Source organism: Nothobranchius furzeri, chromosome 1 (genome assembly GCF_043380555.1).
Source record: "Nothobranchius furzeri strain GRZ-AD chromosome 1, NfurGRZ-RIMD1, whole genome shotgun sequence".
NCBI classification, from domain to species: domain Eukaryota; kingdom Metazoa; phylum Chordata; class Actinopteri; order Cyprinodontiformes; family Nothobranchiidae; genus Nothobranchius; species Nothobranchius furzeri.
Window position 1 is genome coordinate 48,132,403 of NC_091741.1, and position 21,708 is coordinate 48,154,110.

Below are 21,708 nucleotides of genomic sequence, written 5' to 3' on the forward strand. Positions count from 1 at the left end.
GGGTCTACTCATAGAGTCTATTCACAGGGTCTAGTCATACAGTCTACTCATAGAGCTCCGGACCCCACGTGACTCTCAGTTAGTAGACGCCATTTTGGCAGGTAAAAATAGGTAAACAAACACATGAACGTGAACGGGATCAGCTTGGATTTTACTTCGTCGGAGTTTACTTCACACTTTAAAACAGAAGAAATCGTTTTATATAGTCAGAAATTAAATAGACTAAACATCTCCGACCCTTACCGTGTCCCTGGGATACTTTTTAAAAACGCCAGAAGCTGTCGGAGCGGACTTCTTACTGGACCTGGCCGGGGAACACCTTGGGATTCCCCCAGAGGAGCTGGCCCAAGTGGCTGGGGAGAGGGAAGTCTGGGCCTCTCGACGCTACTGCCCCCGCAACCCGACTCCGGATACGCGGATGAAAATGGATGGATGGACAAATAACAGATTTACACATAAGTAGTTTAAATAGAGTGCTGTGCTGTTTGAATGTATAAACTGAACGCCAAGAGAAATCACTCGTTTGATTTTTTTTTCCCGTGAACAAAATAAATATGTCAGGCAGGAGCGTCTCAGGATCTGTCTGAGAGCTGTCTCGGTGAGACAGATAATAGCAATCCAAAGTGCTTTTTATGTGTTATCTGACACTTGATCAACCATTGCTTAAAAATTAAATACAGCTTAGCCAGTTAATTGCTGTGATCATAAAACACGTAAACGGCAGCACGCAGAAATCACGAGGCAACGTTTTACGTGATGTTTACTTGTTGCTATGAGTAATAAGACAGAAAAAGCCACGCCAAAATAAGTTTAGGAAGCCCACTAAGAATCATAAAAAAAGCATTTAAAATAAATACCATACACAGTTGAGGAAACGTTGGTTTAAGTACATGATATGAAGCGGTCGCTGCATAAGCAAAAACCTTTACTCTTGGGATCCCACAGCTTCATTTTAGCCCGGTCACTAGCGCGTTTTATTACATTGATCCAACGTTTGCGGCGCTCCGGATCTTGGGGAATCCTGTAGAAGGATATTCCCTTGACTTGTCCCCGTCTGTTCTGGCATCCTGGGGCACAACAGGAATCGACCATGTTTCCCGTGTGAGATTTATGACAACAAAAAGTCTAGCTGCGGGCTTCTGCCTGCCAAAATGGTGTCGTTTCGATTTGAACTGTTGCATGCTGGGAGAAGTGACGTCAACTCCCGGAGCTCTATAGAGTCTATTCACAGGGTCTACTCATACAGTCTACTGGTTGGGTCTACTCATAGAGTCTATTCACAGGGTCTACTCATACAGTCTACTCCTAAACCCCCTTCAGACAGGCCATGAAAAACGGAAATGTTCCGGATTCTGTCCGTAAGACCTTTGTGTCTGCATACAAACATCCGGATAACGTTTTCCGTAATTTAACCAGACGACGCCCCTAGTAACAGGTCCGGACTTGTTACGGACAGGGTGGCTGCTTCAGACTGGTGAGGTCGAGTTCCGGACAGGGAGGAGGGGGAGGAGGAGGGGACCGGGGGACGCTGTGCGCACCTAGATAGCCCGCTGCTGTAGCATGCGGCGAACCATGGCAGCTCGCCTCCTACGGTACCGTCTAGACGCGCGACGGAGCGCTTCACACAGCTTCAGTGATTCCTTTAACCATTGAGCTTCATCATGCAGGTCTCTTATGCATCTTCGTGTGCGCAGAATTATGCTTAACATAAGTCTAACCCCCCCCCCCCCCCCTTCCCAGACATCTGGAACCTTTCCCTGCTGTGTGAAGGCAGCCGAAAGGACAAGTTCCGGTACAAAAGTGGTGTGTCTGAAAACACAGCTCCGGTTAAAAACTGGATTGAATTGTCCACACATGTTCCAGAATGTCTATCTGAAAAGGGCTATAGAGTCTACTCATAGGGTCTACTCATAGTCAACTCACAGGGTCTACTCGTAGGGACTACTCACAGGGTCTACACATAGGGTCTCCTCATAGGGTCTACTCATAGGGTCTCCTCATAGGGTCTACTCATAGGGTCTATTCACAGGGTCCATTCACACAGTCTACTCATAGAGTCTACTCATTGAGTCTAATCATATGGTCTACTCACAGGGTCTACTCACAGAGACTACTCACAGGGTCTACTTATACGGTCTAATCATAGGGTCTACTCAGAGTGTACTCATAGGGTGAATAGTTTTGGTGATACTTTTAAACTTTAGTTCAAATGTGGTACAACAAAGATAATCGAATCCTAGCCTTTTAGATGAAGGCATGTTGGAGGCAGGGCAAGAGAGAGTCGTCTTTACCGACTGTACACTCCAACTCCCTCTAATCCCCCACTTGTCCAGATCTGGGCTAACATCAGATTTTAACCATAGGCCCTATCAAATAAAAATGTTTTAAGCCTAGTCTTAAAAGTAGACAAGGTGTCTGCCTCACAGACCAAAGCTGGGAGTTGGTTTCACAAGAGAGGAGCCTGATAACTAAAAGTTCTGCCTCCCATCCTATGTTTAGATATTCTGGGAACCACCAGTAAACCTGCCGTCTGAGAGCAAAGTGCTCGGTTTGGAACGTATGGAACAATCAGGTCACTGATGTAAGATGAAGCTTGATTATTAAGAGCTTTTTATGTGAGAAGAAGGATCTTAAAATCTATTCTGAATTTAACAGGCATTTAATGTAGGGAAGCTAAGACAGGAGAGATATGATCTCTCTTTTTAATTATCATCAGAATTCTAGCTGCAGCATTTTGGACAAGGGGAAGACTTTTAACTACATTCTGTGGACTTCCGGAGAGTAATGAATTACAGTAATCCAGTCTTGATGTAATAAATGCATGAACCAGTTTTTTAGCATCACTCCTGGAAAGGATGCTTCTAATCTTAGCAATATTCCGAAGGTGGGAAAAGGACATCCTACAAACCTGTTTAACATGGGATTTGAATGACATGTCCTGGTCGAAGATAACACCAAGGTTCCTTACTTTGTTCTCGAAGATGAATTTAATGCCATTCAGGTCAGGTGATTGCCTAAGCAATTTCCTTTTCTGAATTTCGGGTCCAAAGATGAGAACTAATAAAACAAATGGGCCAATCCTCAACAATCCTCAGTTAGCCTCCTCAGCTTCTTGTTTAAACAAGAATAATAAAAATGAACTTCTTTTGCATTTTATTAAGGTTTTGTCACTAGAAATTCAGATCAGCACATTTCTGGTTTGGGCAGGATGGGACATAGCTAACGGTCATCTCTGTCTGCATATAAAAATGATAATAACATTATTTTTCATCAAAATGATTTTTCAGACTAATGCTTGCTGGCTGACGTGACATCTAAACTTTAAATTTAACATCACACAACAAAGAATGACCCAAAAGAAAATGTGTTAAATCTTCCTGAAATGTTACCAAAAAGAGGTAAGCATGATTTAAACCCAGGCTGTGGTTTGAATTTATTCTGTTGTTCATTCCAAAGAGATAACAGTGAAATTAGATCCTTCTGAGTCATTGTGAAGCAGAAAACACAAAGCACATTACAAAAGATCCACAAAGGCAGCCCTCTGTTTGGTTTGGCGTCTCAAAGTGCATTACAGCACAGTGAGGTCATAAAGTACAGCGTGTCCCGAATGCCTTTATGTATGTGATCTATGCTTTCCTTTAGCTGCTGTGTTTCTGCAGCCTAAAGAAAAACAGACTGATTCATGGTGTGTCGAAACAGCCTCAGGTAAAATTACCCATTTGTGGATTTAAATCTTTAACTTAGTCTTAAATAACCCATTATGTGGCTCTGCAGTTCATTCTCTGCAAGAGGATAAGATTTACACTTGGACTATTGTAGTCCCTGACATGTGCTGTGAGTCATGGACTAAAGCCTTATGTAAAGATGTATTTTCCCTCGTCTTAATTTTGAGAGGCACACGGATGCACATAGAGGCACGTAACAGCACATAGATGCTTTTAAAGGCACATGGATGCACATAGAGCCACATAGATGCACATAACAGCACATTGATGCTTATAAAGGCACATGGATGCACATAACAGCACATAGATGCTTATAAAGGCACATGGATGCACATAGAGCCACATAGATGCACATAACAGCACATAGATGCTTTTAAAGGCACATGGATGCACATAGAGCCACATAGATGCACATAACAGCACATTGATGCTTATAAAGGCACATGGATGCACATAACAGCACATAGATGCTTATAAAGGCATATGGATGCACATAGAGGCACATAGCTGCACGTAACAGCACATAGATGCTTTCAAAGGCACATGGATGCACATAGAGCCACATAGATGCACATAACAGCACATTGATGCTTATAAAGGCACATGGATGCACATAACAGCACATAGACGCCTATAAAGGCACATGGATGCACATAGAGCCACATAGATGCACCTAACAGCACATAGATGCTTTTAAAGGCACATGGATGCACATAACAGCACATAGCTGCACGTAACAGCACATAGATGCTTTCAAAGGAACATGGATGCACATAGAGCCACATATATGCACATAACTGCACATTGATGCTTATAAAGGCACATGGATGCACATAACAGCACATAGATGCTTATAAAGGCACATGGATGCACATAGAGCCACATAGATGCACATAACAGCACATAGATGCTTTAAAAGGCACATGGATGCACATAGAGCCACATAGATGCACATAACAGCACACTGATGCTTATAAAGGCACATGGATGCACATAACAGCACATAGATGCTTATAAAGGCACATGGATGCACATAGAGGCACATGGATGCACATATATGCATAGTGGCAGATAGAGGAACATTTATACATATAGATGCATAGAAGCCCTTAGAGACACATAGATGCACGTCGGCAAGGCAATGAAGCTTTATTTGTATAGCACATTTCAAACACAAAGCAATTCAAAATGCTACCGAAGCAAGAACAGCAAACACAGTAAATCAAACAAAGAAATGTACATATTAATTTCAGATTTACAGTTTTTTTTCAATCATTAACAAGCTCTCACTCCTACGTCAGATACTTGTTTTAAACTCAACACAGATTCACTCCTACAAAACATAATTGGCCAAATGGAATTTTTTCTTCTCAAAAACACATTTTGATAAACATATACTAACTCTTCATTTCAAAATAGAACATTTACTTCTCTACACACACTGCCTTTACCCAAACACTGGACATCTGACTCAAAGTGGAATTACTCAAAAGTAGCACTTGTTTTCACTTCACAAGATACATTCAGTCATTCAAAGTACACCAGGTTTCAAAATACTGGTGATTGTTGACATTACAAAAACTGCATAGAGTTTTACGTTTCAGTTTTAGAGGTATTTGCATGCAAAACATGCAATCCACCATTTTTACACTACATTTTATGGTTGTGAACTGTATGTCCACATTTCAGGTGCACATTTCAAAGCATTCCAGTAAAAAGCTAATCCTTTTTTTTTCCTTAACTGTGCATTTCAGTCACAACTGCTTTTTCAATAACTTTCCCAATGAAGGGCAAATTAGAAATTGGTCTGTAAGTATTCATCACTAAGGGATCTAATTTACTTTTCTTCAGAAGAGGCTTTACAGCAGCAGTTTTCATTGAATTAGGAAAAATACCTGTCATTAAATTAGATAATGGAATTTTGATAAAAATCTATTAAAAAAATAACCTCCACGGGGAGTTCAGAGAATGAATGTAGGGTTTCTCCTTTCAAAGCTATATTTAAAGATAAATAATCAAATTTTTTATTCTATCAGGCACGACACTATGTATGTTTACATCTACCAGCCACTAGAGGGCACCTTTGCACTAAAAAGTCCACTCAGCAAGGCAAGGTTGGGACTGTGTAAAAGGACAGACTTGACAAGTTTTCTGAGCCCAGAAGATGTTCTAATGGTAAATACTGTTGTAAAATAAACGTGTTACTAGAAATTAACCCTTATCCTGTACGATTTGTCTCTCAACGTAGTGCTGGAATGTGTCAGCAGGGAACCAACGTCCCAGTGGCTGGAAAATTAGTCCTGTTGTTTCAATACCACCTCTGAACACCAGAGTTCACCAGATTGTCCATGTTTCAAATTCAGCCTTTAAGGAGCAATTAACAATAAGTGAGTTAGTAGTATATCAAGGCAACAGGTAGATGGGTTTAAGCTTTTAATTATGTTTTTTAGTGTTTTGGCACTAATCATATTGAAAGCTGACATTCTGGACAGTGTGTTGTTGTGTGGCTGTAACAGACGTCTTCTTATATTGGTTGGCATGGAGGAGTGAATGGCTAATTTGATGTTTAAATAGATGCATAGAGGCATATAGATGCACATAGTAGCACATATAGAGGCACACAGATACAAATAGATGCACAGAGGTACATAGATGCATATTGTAGCACATATTCAATTCAAATTCAATTCAAGTGTATTTATATAGCGCCAAATCATGACAAGAGTCGTCTCAAGGCACTTCACATAGTAAGCATTCCAGTACAGGCATTCCAATAAACAATCCAATAGAGGCACATAGATACAAATTGATACATAGATACACATGGTGGCACATATTGAGACACATGGATACACAAAGATACATTGAGGCACATAGATGCACATAGAGATACACATAGAGGCAGATACATATAGAGACACATTCAGTAGATACAAACAGATGCATAGAGACACATATGTAGATGCATATAGTAGCACATATAGAGGCACATGGATACAAAGAGATGCATAGAAGCACATAGATGCATACAGATATCCACAGATGCACATAGAGGTACATAGATGCACATAAATGTACATAGATGCACATAGAGGTACATAGATGCACATAGAGGTACATAGATGCACATAGAGGTATATAGACTCACATAGAGGTATATAAATGCACATAGAAATACATAGATGCACATAAATGTATATAGATGCACATAGAGGTACATAGATGCACATAGAGGTATTTAGATGCACATAGAGGTACATAGAAGCACATAGTGGTATATAGATGCACATAGAGGTACATAGATGCACATAGAGGTATATAGACTCATATAGAGGTATATAGATGCACATAGAGGTACATAGATGCACGTAGAGGTATATAGATCCACATAGAGGTACAGTACATAAATGCACATAGAGGTATATAGATGCACATAGAGGTACATAGATGCACATAGAGGTATATAGATTCACAGAGGCACATAGATGCAATGTGGCACATAGGTATACATCACTTTGAAAACAGGATAGCCCTTTTATTTTATTTAGCATTATTTTCAGGCATAGCTACAAATTATTTTTCCATGGTGGTGCCTACAGTGTCACCACACATATAGACTCAGCTGATCTGGAGAGGCTCTTTCACTAAATCTGTCAGGATGATTATGTTAACATGGTGTAAACATAAACATGGTTAAAACTTTATGTCAGAGGTCAGAAGACTCATTACCGGTTATTAATTAGTATCATTCACATATTAGTTTTAAATGCATTTAAAATGTAATCAAATATACATATACACAGACACTTTGTTTTTATCATCTACTCATTTGACTGTTTGTAGCTGTTTTCTTGGTCTTTGCTGTCCTCTTCTGGTCAAATGTATTTAAAGAAATAACTGTTCCTTTTTCGAAATGGTGTGGGCTACTTTCATGTTAAGATTCAGGGTCATTTATTGCAAATGATATAAATCACAGAATCGTGGATGTTTTCTTTTCAAAGATTCTCTAACAGCTCACATGTTACTGTATTCATGTGCCCGAATGGACACTTGACTTGATAAAATCTATAAAGACTTACGACTTGACTCGGACTTGATCGCCAATGACTTGCGACTTGAACTGACTTGCATCTGTTGACTTGATGATGACTTGAGCATAGGACATGGACAACAATCATAAATCATTCTTCGTTCTGGGTTTGATTTTGTTCTGCTAAATGCAGCAGCGCTTTGTTTAAAATCAGTTTCAGTTGAATTTTCTGCTTGTTTGAGCAAATAAATGAAGCTTTAAGAAGCTTTATTTCTGGAATGTATTCATTATTATTGTCATTAAACTGAAGTGGGACAGATGACTTGAATATGACTTGAAAATTCAAAGTTAAGGACTTGGACTTGACTTGGACTTCCACATCACTGACTTTGGAATCAACTTGGACTTGGTTGTCTTTGACTTGGACTTGACTGGAAAGACTTGTGACTTACTTGTGACCTGCAAAGCAGTGACTTGGTCACACCTCTGGCTTTTAGTGTGCCCTACCTTTAAATATAAGAAAATATCATGTAAGGTAAAGCTCATCAGAAACTGTTCATTTGTTTGTGTTTAAGGGGGGTTCGGCCTCTAACCTGAACATGAACCTGTATGCCACCAAGAAAACAGCAGCTGAAGGCATGCTGGACATCGCTCTGTTCCTGGCAAACATCACACACATGAAGACTGTCATCGAGCAGGGCGCAGGATACAGGTAAGGTGGTGTGTTTACCACAGCTCTTGGAGGAACCATTGTACTGCTGTTTCCTGCAGAGTTACCTTTCACGCTTTCTTTCTCAGGTACTACGTTGCTGTCCTGACACTCATTTCCTTCTCCTTGGCTCTTCAGATAGTAGCCGGTGTCCTGATTATCATAATTGGTGAGCACCACAGAATCAGCTGGCTTGACTTTAAGATTAGAAAGTTCCTCTTCCTCGTTGCTGACCTGTTTTCTAACACACTAATCTACTAACTCAGTAGAAAACAGTCACCAGACGTATTAAACTGACGTATTGTTGTTGTTAGCCTCAAGGGCAACATGCCGATTATCACTTGTAAGTCGCTTTGGACAAAAGCGTCTGCTAAATATATAAACATACAGTATATAAACATATATAAACATATATATATAAATGTTGTTCTTTCAACACCGACCAGAGCAAACATCCCTCTGCATGAGCTGTGTGGTGTTGTTGTTCTCTTTTGCACGTGTTCATAAATGTGTGTTGCAGCTCGGGGAGACATCACTGAACAGGTCAACCAGAAGCGCCTGGACAGCTTGAACAACATCACGACCATCGTTATCTTCCTCATCTTCATCACCAACATCTTCATCTCTGTTATGGGGATGGAACGCACCGGACTGTTTGCCAGGATGCACTTTTGAACTTCTGCACAGATAACAAACTTCCACTTGCTCACTAACAAACTACACTTCTATAACATCTATGTCTATGATGGATAAAATGTTGATTTTGATTGATTTCAAAACTGGAATGAATGAGCAGGATCAACAAGATGTGTGTCTGTCTCTGCTTTGTTGTCTGTCTGTCTGTCTGTCCGTGTGTGTGTGTGTGTGTGTGTGTGTGTGTGTGTGTGTGTGTAGCTCGTTTTGAGCTGACCCTCCTCCCTTCTTGTCAGCGTTGCCTAAACTTCCTGAACAATCTGGTCACTGGCATCGTCTTCTTAACCCTCATTGTAAACATCATCAAAGCTGCTTTCGGCACCCAGCGCAGCTGCCTCCTGCGGTGGCTCTTTCAGCGCTTCATTTTATGAGAGGCATGCAGAATTTCAGTATGTATCAGAAACAAATGATAAAAGGTAAAGTGTGAGAATGGACAAGTCTGTCTTATTATTATGGGCTGCATGGTGGCGCAGTTGTTAGCACTGATGCCTCGCAGCAAGAAGGTTGCAGGTTCGAAACTCGGCTGTGGCCTTTCTGCGTGGAGTTGCATGTTCTCCCCATGCATGCGTGGGTTTCCTCCGGGTACCCCAGTTTCCCCCACAGATCACAAAATGCCCTGCAAGTTAAATAAATTGTACGTTGCTTTGGATAAAAGCGTGTGTCAAATAAATAAACATAAACGTAAATATTTCATGTTAACGTCTCACAGAGGTTCACGGTTATTTAGTAGTTGAAAATCCTCCGTGGTGCACCTATTGGTGAATTCCAAGAGTAGTGATCTGGTCTCTGTTGGACTTAGTAATAAGTAAAGTGGTGCTGACACGCCTGGCTGGCACTGGAGTCCTCTTCCAACACATTTCCTGCATATTTTAGATCATGAACACAGCTGATTTGTCTGATTTAGAAATGTATCCCTCCTGTAGAAGCTAATGAAGGCTGAGGAGACATTTCAGCTGTTCGATTAAGGTGTTAAATAAAAGACAAGCACATGGCGAGGAGATAAGTTTCACTTTTGCTTTCACTAAATGGACACTAGGGGGGGCTAAAAGCAAGCCAAAACTGCATAGTATCCCTTTAAGTGGTGGAGGGGCGTGTGACTGAATGAGTGGTCTGCATGCTAGAGGAAACTGTGAGTGTAAACAGTGAGAATGTACGGATCAATCTGAGTGTGAGTTGGAAATGTTTGAAACTGTTTTTGTGCGTCTGTGCACGTGTTCGTGTGTTGTAGCACGTAGGGACCTGAATGTGGTGTCCAATCAGAAGCGACTTGACTACCTGAACAACGTTGCAACGGGCGTCATCTTCGTCACCACGGTGGTCAACTTCTTCGTTAGCTTCTTCGGATCCAAGAGGACAGGTTTCTTCCGCTGGCTGCTGGCAAGACTCCACTTTTGAGAAGAAACGCACGCCAACGCAATCACTTTCAAACTCCCACGTGTGCAACAACCTGCACAAATGTTGCATTAATTGTGCAAACGTTGATGTGAAACATTTTTTAGAAAGTAAAAATGTTTCCAATTATACAAAATTATGACACACTGGTTTTTGTTTAACCTTCATAAAGTAATTCCAATAAATGTTTGCTGTTTTTATTAGCTGCCAAGTCTTTTTTAATGGATGTTTTTGCTGAACTAAAACTGTTGATGTGATTCACTGTCATATACTTTTAGTGTAACTTGTGCACTTTGTTGCATGTTGATTGGATTTTTTTAACCCTCCCACTGTCCTAATGGGTGTGACCCCGCAAGGAAAATTGACCATTGAGCAGGATTGATGGTTTATCCCTTGGGTCCATGTGACAGGGGTGAGGAGTGAGCACCACCTCACCCCAGCCATGTGGACCTCAAGGGATAAACCATCATTCCTGCTCAATGGTCAACTTTGCTTGCGGGGTCACCCATAAAGACAGTGGGAGGGTTAAAATAAAGTTGTTTTAGATTTAGTAATTTAATTTGTGAAATGACAAGCATTAAGTGTCTTTATTAGAGTCACCATCAAACATAAATCAGGGAAAATATGTGCAAACTGTGCCTTTCTGAAAGCTCAATAAAGTGATTTAACAAAATGTTGTGTTGTGATAAATGACTTTTTACCAAAACTGTGTCCGTAATCTGGCTTTTTAATGTCAACAAAATGTTTTAAGACACGGTCTGAACTATTTTTCTGTTGTAAACGTGTTTTTGTGTGTGAACCAGGCCGTCGGAACCTGAACAACTCCACTCTACAAAATCGACTGGACTACCTGAACAACGTGACCACCATCATAGTCTTTGTCACCACAGTCCTCAACTGTTTCATCAGCACTTTTGGCATGCAGCGGACCGGACACTTCCCATGGCTTATGATGCGCATTCACTGAGACAAACTATTAAACCTTCTAACTGGAGCAACAAAGGTTTATAGTATGCTTCTCTGCAAACAGACAACTGGACTCCTAATTATATAACTAAAAGTTAATAAAGGTCTAAAATACAACATGTTTGCCCTATTTTTAGATTATAACGTCTCCACTGTGTGGCTAATTTATTCAGAAGTGAAATAAATAGTAATCAATTCCAACTGTTTGTCTGTAATTCATACCAAAGTTCACACATTTCAAATCAAATAAAATTTTATTTATGAAGCGCCTTTCATGCAACAAGTGCAAGTCAAAGCGCTTTACAATATTAAAAACAACGATGAGATTGATCATGACATACTTTTGGATCGGCTACAACATTGGGCGGGAATTACCGGTGCAGCCCTACAGTGGATACACTCCTACTTATCCGACAGGAATTTTTGTGTCAGTGTAGGTGAAACCTCCTCAACCTGGGAGGGACTCAAGTGGGGTGTGCCACAGGGGTCTGTACTGGGTCCGCTTCTTTTTGCCATCTACTTACTACTGTTGGGGAATCTTCTTCAGCAGTTTAGCATGCGTTTTCATTTTTATGCTGACGACTGTCAGATCTACCTCCCCCTTCAGCGGGGGGTCGATGGGTCATTATCAAAGCTTGTAGATGCCTTAGAGCAGGGATTCCCAAAGGGTGGTGCACGCACCCCCGGGGGTGCACGAGCTGCCGTTAGGGGGTGCGCGAGGTGAAAAGTGTAATGGCTTCAGCACTCTGGCCTGCGCACGCCAATATGTTCCGTATTTGATCATTTTTAACGGTGTTGGCAGTGGCGGCTGGTGAAAAATATTTTTGGTGGGGCTGTGCTATTTTTTATTTTTAAACAAACGTGTGCTTTCTGAGCTTTGTGCACAACTTCACTATTTCCTGAATTAAGCACAGCTCTTTTATTTCCTGTCTTACATCATTGGACAAACTGATTAATCCAGGTGTGTCTGACTATTGGCACGCTGCCTTGCGGACCAAGGTTGAAAAATACTGCATTAAATTGCACATAAAATAACATGACCATAAATGGTAAATAGGCAATGCAAGAGGCAAGTAACAAAAACATTTTGTTTAATTTCAACATTTGAGTGAACACGAAAAATTATGAGCAGGTCACTGTTACAGTAATGGTAGTAAACACCACTTAGACAAAATGCCAGAAATTTACACTGTTAAATATTTCTGGAGTGTTGTGCCAAGGTCAACTTTATACAAAGATCAAGTGGATGCATTTGTGTGTGTGTGATACCTCATTTGTACAGAAATTTTGCCCTTCTGTCCTTCTGAGTGGCAAAGCTCTCGATGAGCTTTTTATTGAAGTCAGGAATGTTTGTGACAAGCTTTTTTTCCATGGAGAGCATGGCAAGAGCATTCAGCCGATCCTGTGTCATGGTGTTCCTCAGGAAAGTCTTAATCCTCTTTAAAGTAGATAAATAAAAAAACAACAGATAAGTACATAGGAAACACTTTCATAGGAAATAATGTCATCAGTATCCTCTTACAAATGTCATATTTCCCAGTTTTTGGGAAAATAAAGCATTTCTGATTCTCAATCAGATGTTTTTTACATTTGAGGTAAAAACATCTAATTGAGAATCAGAAATGTTTTATAGTCCCAAAAGCTGGGAAATTTGTTTGCTGCAGCAGAAGTGTAACAAGTAAAATGGAATCAGATTGATGTATGTACAAATTTACATGAAATACACATTTACGTGATTAAATATGTATAATAAGTATGCGTGTTGAAATTAGTTTTTACAGTTATTGCACATTAAACAATGTACATGTTATTAAACAAATGTCCCGGTTTGTGGGACAACCAAAGATTTCTGATTCTGATTATCTTGTTCACAGAAATGTAATGTACAGCTTACCTCTGCACCCAGCTGCTGCTGTTCTCCCTGTCCAAACGTCCGTTTCTTCCGTTTCCCTCGTCGAGCTGCATGGCAATGTTAGCTCTGCCTAGCATGGCTAGCTTCACCGTGTTGTTGTCCATGTGTGCCCGGGATGACTCGTGTTTCTTCACCTTCTCAGAAAAAATTTTCATGTCTGTAACTCCTGACTCAATCCATGCCTTGTCCCAGCCGTTTTGAATAACAAACACGGAAAGCAAAATAACACATTAGCGTGATTGCATCCAGCTAGCCAAGCCTTCCTGATGTACCAATTTTGGGAGAAGCCTCGTGTGTACAGTTTACCTCTCTCCTTGTCCTGCTGGCTTATCTTTACGTCGGGCTGATCTGGTCCAAGCTCTTTGACATTAAGTTTTTCCACCATAGTTCTCCTCTCGAACGGATACTGGAGAAGAGACCGAACTGAATTCAGTGGCTGCTGAGATCCGGTATCCATGCTGGTTGTAGTCACTGGTGGCGTCCATGTTACATCTGCGTCACGACCAAAAACGACTCTGCCGTGTTCTGCCGAACACCAACGAAAGCCTTTGGCGGTGGCTCTATCGCCCATCATGCTTCTGAAACAACGTTGACGCTGATTGGATACATTCCCATTCCTACCGTTTGATTTTCTTGTCAGCAATTGGTTGGCGGGTTCTGTGCAGTTTGGGCGATTCAAAAACAGCCTACAGCCTTTCTGTTGCCTCCACCGCTCGGCAGAGAGCTTCTCATCAATATATATATATAAATATATGATTTGTTTTTGTTACAAAACACACAATTAACTTAGAATATGTGATTATTGTTCATTTTATTTATTTATTTATTTATTTAAATAAAAATTAAAAACACTGGGGAAAACTGGGAGGGCGGCGCCCTATCGCCCTCTACTGGCCAGCCGCCACTGGGTGTTGGAGGAATCTGAAGGTGGTGAGTCATTCTGGCAGATTGTAATTAACACCCTGTCTCATGCAGGTGTTCTGACATTGTAAACCTCACACACAGAACATTGTGGATGTAACAAAATAAATCAAAAAATGATTCCCATTCAGGCTATTAACAGCGTGCTGAAGATCTGAAGTTCAGAGCGCATCTGTCAGAGGTCAGATGCGTTCCAGCGGAACCACGGCTCACAGGTGCACAAGTGAGCACATCTGGGCTGGGCAGAAGTAATTTTACAACATTGGTTTAAATAGCGCCAATTACGAGACGCGGTGACTTGAGCGGCTCATGGAGCTGTGCCGCGCGCGCACGCACACACACACACACACACACACACACACACACACACACACACACACACACACACAGATTCAATAAGCACGCACGCTGCGCAAACTCCGGCGCGCCGTCAGACTGAAGGCAGAAATGAGCGCTGCCTCCTCTGTGATAAAAACTTTTAAGAGGTTTTATAACATTTTTCATTCCAGGTCAAATTAAGATATTAGCTTCTATTTTGGGATGACGTATTAAAGTCGGGTCCGCTCCAGCCAGTGACTCCTCATGAACCTGACCACAACTCGTGTTACTGCAGCATTTGTTATTCCAGTCCGCATGGCAGCGAATCGCAGATTCAACCACACCATAAAACAGCAATAAGTCGGTCTGAGGCAAAAGTGAACCTCATGGCTAGATCTTTTCCATATTTTCCCCTATAGACATTTGATTACGCACAAGTAGGTGACCAGCTCAGGTTTACGCAGAGCAGAAGGAAGGAGAGCGCTCTGGCCGCACAGGTTAAACGTTCCTACTTTAAGAAAACCGTTAAATTGCATTGTTTATGTGCTACCTGGGCACTCTAAATATTTATTTAAAATTAAATCAAAGGAAATTGTAATGGTATCGAATGTTTATTAATTACTATTTAAAAAATGAAAGTGATGGGGAAAAGGTCGATCATATTTTTTTAACCCTGTCTGTTTAGCTTGACGTCTGATATATATATATATATATATATATATATATATATATATATATATATATATATATATATATATATATATAGCCATGCCCTGATGTGGGGGCTGGGGGGTGTCGACATGGTCGGGACATAGAAGGGGGTGCGCGGCTAAATAAGTTTGGGAACCACTGACCTAGGCTTTACTTGAACACAAAAATACTGCTTGCTTGCAGTGATTTAGGTATGTACTGGCCCTATCGCTAGGGAAAATACACATTGCTACTTTAATTTTAGAGTAGATAGGCTAAAGTCTCTCTGATAGACAAAATTAATCGTGAAGCTTTTAGAAACCAGATGACAAAAATGTGGCAGTTTTATAGTCAACAAACAACTAAGTCCTTCAGGGGTACTTATGAGTTAAACAATGCTCATGAAATACGTATGTGGAGTAACCAAGTAGGTAGGTTTTAACCATTTAACATTGCAAATCTGCAACACCTGCCTCCAGAGGGTTCAATTCAGAATCACTCTTTCTCACCTTTTCTCTCTCCAGACATGGCTGCAGCAAGCAGCACACTGTTCCACGACCAGTTCTTGTGTTCAATCTGTCTGCACACTTTTGAAGAGCCTGTGTCTACCCCATGTGGACACAACTACTGTAAGAGTTGTATCACAGCAAACTGGGACAGTAAAAGCAGTGACCTGGCTCATTGTCCTCTCTGTAAGAAGATATTCAACAGCAGACCTCAGCTTCAAGTCAACACAGAGTTCAGAGACATGCTGGAGCATTTCAGCCGCTTCAGACTAAAGAACCAACAGGAGGTCATTGCCCAGCCAGGAGAGGTGCCTTGTGATGTTTGCACTGGAATGAAGCTCAGAGCCCACAAGACGTGCCTGGTGTGTTTGGCCTCGTATTGTGAGCCTCACTTGGAGCCCCATCGCAGCCGAAAGAAGCACAAGCTGATCAACCCTGTGCCAAACCTGGAGGACAGGGTTTGCAAGAAGCACAACAAAATGTTGGAGCTCTTCTGTCTCGCAGACGAGCAATGTATTTGTTTAATGTGCTTGAATGACGATCATGCCGCACACAATGCCGTTCCACTGGAGTCCATTTTCCTAGAGAGCAAAGCCATCCTCCAGAATGTGATGTCAGAATTGAAAAAGAAGGAAAATGCCCAAAAAATAAGTGCTGATATGATGAAAAAGTCAATTCAACAAAACAAGAAAAGCAAAGACAAAGATGTAGCAGAGGTCGTGCAGGTTTTGGGAACCCTGCTGGCGTCTCTGCAGAGAAAACAGTGTGAGCTTATTGAGGTGGTGAAGCAAAAGCAGCAAACCTTTGAGAAACAAGCTGAAGACCACATAAAACGGCTGGATCAAGAGGTTTCAGACCTGAGCAAGACGAGATCTGAAATCGATCAGCATTTACAAACTGAAGACCACCTCTGCTTTCCACAGAACTGCCCTCCCCCTCCACCGGTGGATTGTACAGATGGGATAAACCCTGTGTTTGACTTTGATCTGAGCCAACACATCTATGTTGAGATGGTGAAAAGATCAGTGGCTCGGATCGAAGAGACACTCAGTGATGAGATGGAGAGGCTCTTGTCCTGTCTGCCTACAGAGCACTTCTCTGCATTTCTCCTGAAATCACTACTCTTTTTTGGAAAAATGGACTTAATTAACTGGTCATTCAACACGATTGATAAGATTTTTTCTACGATGAGAACGGAGAAGGGGGCTCCCACCTGTCCCGAGGGGACATTCGCAGCGGGATATGCACTCGATTCTTGGGCGGTCTGGCGAATCGTGTGCCTTTCTCAGTTGTCCATCGAGGACGTGGAAGATTTGTGTATATTTGGCCTGATGATCACTGGATTTCTTCTGATTGGAGTGGGAGGATATCTGGTTTTCTGGAAATTTGGGAAGACGGGAGCGATTGGAGTGTGACCCGCACCCACGGAATGTGCCGCCCGGGCGGTGACCTCACAGACTGGGACGTTACTCGAGGTGAACCGTAAGCTGGACAATGTCCTCGCGGCGTTGCCTGTGTTAGTGCGCAAGATGGATGTCATCTCGGAGAGGGTCGCCGGTCGGTGTGGGGATGTTTAGAACGCATAAATTGGCTTCACTGGTGGACATGAATGACCACTTAATAGACTCCAAGGCAGAGAGGAAAATTATCTCTGTCTGCCCTAAACAAAGTCATGCTTATTCTTATCTGACGCCAAGCAGCCTCCAAGGCTTCCTTCAACTCACCCCCACGAAAGGAGGAATGCTGACAGATGCTGTGTCCCGACCTTCCCCCCCCTGCCTTCAGATTGTGACTTCGGCTTCGAGGTCATCGACTGGAGGAACTCAATGCGCTCTCTGTTCCTCATTTCTCCCTCCCACCTGTCGACTGCAGCTGGTGAAGCGCCGTAATGGCAGCTCCCGTTGGAGGATTCAGGATCCCACCCAACCCCGCCTCCCCATCGGACTCTGATGTTGTGTATCTGTGATGTTCGTGCTTCTATGTTGAGGAGTTTTTTTGTATAATAGAGTTACTCCCGGCTGGGTCTAACTCTGCTATGCCTTTTTTTTTTTATCTTACCCCGAGTATCCTCATGTAATACCCTTTTCATCTAATGAAATGAGCGCCGTTATGGCTGCTCTCGTGACTGCCTGTACCTGTTTTTGTCTACATGTGTGTGTGTTTAACCTTGGTCAGGTTGTGTTCGGGAGTCAAGTTCCTATGCTCTGGGTCTCTGGAGCGCTGGCAATAAAGCTGATTCTGATTCTGATTCTGATTATTCACCAGGTTAGATCCTCTAGCTGTGAGGTTGATCAGTTAGATGCAGCTACAAATCTGACGCTGAATGGTTTATTCGACCAACTTTTGAGTCCAGCTCAGGATGCCCTGATGGCGATCCAACAAAGTGCTGTGAATGTGACTTTGGATCCTTATGTAGCCAACTCCAAACTCAGTGTGTCTCCAGATGGAAGGAAACTGACCCTATATCCTCAATTTAGTTATGCAGCTTTTTTTGACAGGATGTTTAAATATCTGCCCCTTGCTCTGGCAAAAGAGGGTTTTTCTTCAGTTCGTTTCTACTATGAAGTTCGAGTCAGCAGGACCGAATATTGGATCTTGGGAGTGGTCAAAGAGCCCGTTGTTAGAGGGATCCAAGATTTGAAGATGGAGCCTGTTTAATGTATGGAAGGCCTTTTCTACCTGCGAGTAAGGCTGAATCAGTCGGAGTGTTTGTTGATTATGAGATGGGTGAAGTCTCCTTCTATGATATGGAGACAAGGACTCTGATACACTCCTTTACAGGTTGTACCTTCACCAAGACAACAGCAGCACCGAATGCTTTGCTCTTCTCTTTGGCTGGTGTTTCACCAGTCATCAGACCAAAGCTCAACCCCTGCTTTTGGTCTGCATGGAGAAGTTTTGGGGGAATATCTTGAAATCACTCCTGTACATGGAACAAATCAAAACACATCATGATCTACTTCAGGGGTTGATCATTTCTACTGTTGACTCCAAATTTAGACTCATAGATACATTTGACATTTACAATACTGATCTGTTGGTTTACATTGTAGAACATTGCATCAGAATTCTGCGTAAGATATAAAAAGTTTCATTTTCTTTCCAAATTTCTTGAATATTTTGAAAGTGAGAGGGTGCAGGATGGAAAATGAACACGTGATTCTTATCCTTGGCCACAAGGTGGCAGAAATGTGTCACTAATGTGAAAAACAATATACCAAATTTTAATGAATCACAAAATAATCATTTTATTTGGTGATTTAAGTTCTTTATGCTTTAGCACAAAGCATCATTTTGTCTAAATGCTCTGTATGTAGAGAATGATAAAGTTTTTAATGCTGAAGTTGAATCTTATACAGGTACTTTAAGTAGTCCTAAAAATTAAACACTTAAGGTTTGCTATTTTGACTGATAAAAGAACTCAGGGACAGCAGTAGCTCAGGATGTTGAGTGGATTGTCCAGTAATGAGAAGGTTGCAGGTTTGATCCTGGCTCCGACCAGAGAATGCTGCTGTTGTGTCCTTGGGCAAGAGTGTATGAATGTATGTGTGAATGGCTGATTGTGTTGTGACGCACCTTGGGGGGTTTGAAGAACCCTAAGAAGGCACTGTACAAATGCAGGCCATTTATCTTAGAATTTAGCATTTAACTGAATTCCTGTAAAATGAGAGATTATTTTAATAGAGATTGCATTTCAGTTTTAATTAGGTTGTGTCTATTTACGCACCGGTAACCCTAAAGACCAGTGAAAGTTAAGGGCTGGTTAAGTCAGACGGGTTTTGGCCCACCTCTACTGTTGTGTTTCTCTTGTGGGGAACTTAAGCCCGAGGACTATTTTTACCTCTGCTTTCTGTCTGACTGGCGCCCTGGGAACTGGGACATGGCATGACTGTGTGTTTATGGGCTGTGTTTCCTTAGGATGGCGAGTAGCTGAACACAAGTGTGTGATATAGACAATAATCATCCACCAGTGATACCAGTAACGCGTTACAAAGTGACGCGTTACTCTAATATAGCATCATTTCTTGGTAACGACCAATCTAACGCGTTACTATTTCCATTCTAGCAATCAAATTAAAGTTGCTTGTCCAAGCCATACTGCGTTATTTTATCCTTTACTCTGATTTTTTTCTTCTACTCGTGTTGCAAGATTAAAACCAACTAAAAAAGCACAGTCATATTACCGAATAAACGACTTAAACATCAAACACAACCCTGCAATAAAACCCCAACAAAACGCACAATAAAGAACATAAAACTGGAAAGCTGGCTACACACAATGCACTCTGGAGTCGCATGCGGCTCTTTCATCCATCTAATGCGGCTCTCTGCTTGTAAAATAATGAATGACTTTTTAATTAAAATATATTTTTTTATTTTACTGCATTCATTTTTATCTGTATCCCAATCCTAAATGTAATGATTGTCTGCATAAACCTGAACAGGTCCAACGGTTGACAGCTCACATGAGATTCTGGACTTTTCCTCAGACAGGCTCATGGATGCGTCGCCACGTTGGAGACAGGAACAAGCGCTATTCAGCCAAAGTTTCATAACCAGGGAACATTTTCTAAGTGACGAGTCTCTCTGAGAGACAGGGCTTGGGAAACACTCGCTTCAGTGAGAGAACCTCCATGCATGGCTCTGGTTCTGCAACGCGCTCCAAGTCCCTGATCTACACATCTTCAGCTTGCTGTCCACCTCACGTGTGCGCTGACAGCGAGCTGCGCGGAGCAGTGTCCAGCTCAGATGTTCTGATGGGAATCTTTACTTGATTGGTGTAGCTACCTCCGCGACGTGGGTGGGTAACAATAAAACTATCAGCGCATCTGCAGCCTTGAGGTTTCTCCGTCAAAATAAACGATCAAATACGGGAAATATCCAGTCATCACCTGCTCAACACTAAAACCGCTAACAGGATGAAAAATATCTAAGTACTAGACGGGCGACAAGTTCTGGGTCAATTTTATACAAACTGTTTTATTTATTATTTTCTGTTGAAAGGTAACTTAAAGGTACATGAACGACTGGTATTGGTTGCTGTCACCTGTTGTGATCAGTTAAAGCAGCTCTCTGCTCTCTGAGGGTAGGCCCCGCCCACAACGCCGCTGCGGCTCCGTGTTTTCTTTACTGTGGGAAATGGGTAATGGCTCTTTGATGGGAAAAGGTTGCCAACCCCTTATTCTACAGCGTGATCAACAATGGCGGGAGGAGAGAGAGGTGCGTTTTCTAACTGGAAATATAGTCACTATTTTGAGTTTGTATCAGCTAAAGACAGGGGCGTGTCCAGGGAGTGGCCTGGGGTGGCACATGCCACCCTTGGAATCTGATTGGCCACCCAAGGTGCCACCACACTAATTTACCTTTAAAAAGGCTTTTCATTGTCTACAAAAGGCTTGAGGGTAAAACAAAAAAGCATAACCACTGGTGCCACCCGTGCACAAAGTTGTGCCTCACCTGGGCCACCCCATTTTAATAGATCTAGACACGCCACTGGCTAAAGATGAAGATATTAAGGTTTGTTGTACACTGCTGGCTCTGTGTGTTTTATTTTTTATGAATACTATTTATTTTAAGTGAGGTCAAGAAAGACTGTTTTATTTTATTTTTATACAAACATACATTATGTCAGGCAATAGGTTGTCAAATTCAGTATTCAGAGAAATCCAATTTCTAAGCAAGTGAAAACGAGTAAAAAAAAATTCAACAGAGATTGAAGGTGAACTTTAATGCCATTGGTATTATTCTTTGGGCATCATGTCACAATTAATATCCATCAATGTGGAACCAGGCTGTGTTCCCTTTTTATACACTGTCTCTTGTGTTATTTATGCAACATTAGAAAG

The 21,708-nt window shown here is 41.7% G+C and overlaps 1 protein-coding gene and 1 pseudogene across 5 annotated transcripts in view; both read left to right on the top strand.

The window, feature by feature from the left end:
- Positions 1-11,716, top strand: part of LOC107385071 (ninjurin-2) — a 44,838-nt gene extending 33,122 nt beyond the window's left edge. The window contains exons 2-5 of one of the 5 annotated variants that reach the window (XM_015958678.3): positions 8,331-8,467; positions 8,554-8,633; positions 9,359-9,546; positions 11,353-11,424. In XM_015958678.3, the coding sequence (XP_015814164.1) occupies positions 8,331-8,467; positions 8,554-8,633; positions 9,359-9,528 (387 nt within the window). In that variant the 3' untranslated portion in view covers positions 9,529-9,546; positions 11,353-11,424. The other 4 variants (XM_015958689.3, XM_015958707.3, XM_015958698.3 and 1 more) reach the window with 4 other exon arrangements.
- A 3,781-nt stretch (positions 11,717-15,497) lies between these two features.
- On the top strand, positions 15,498-20,637 carry LOC107382440 (uncharacterized; annotated as a pseudogene).
- The last annotated feature ends 1,071 nt before the right edge of the window (positions 20,638-21,708 follow it).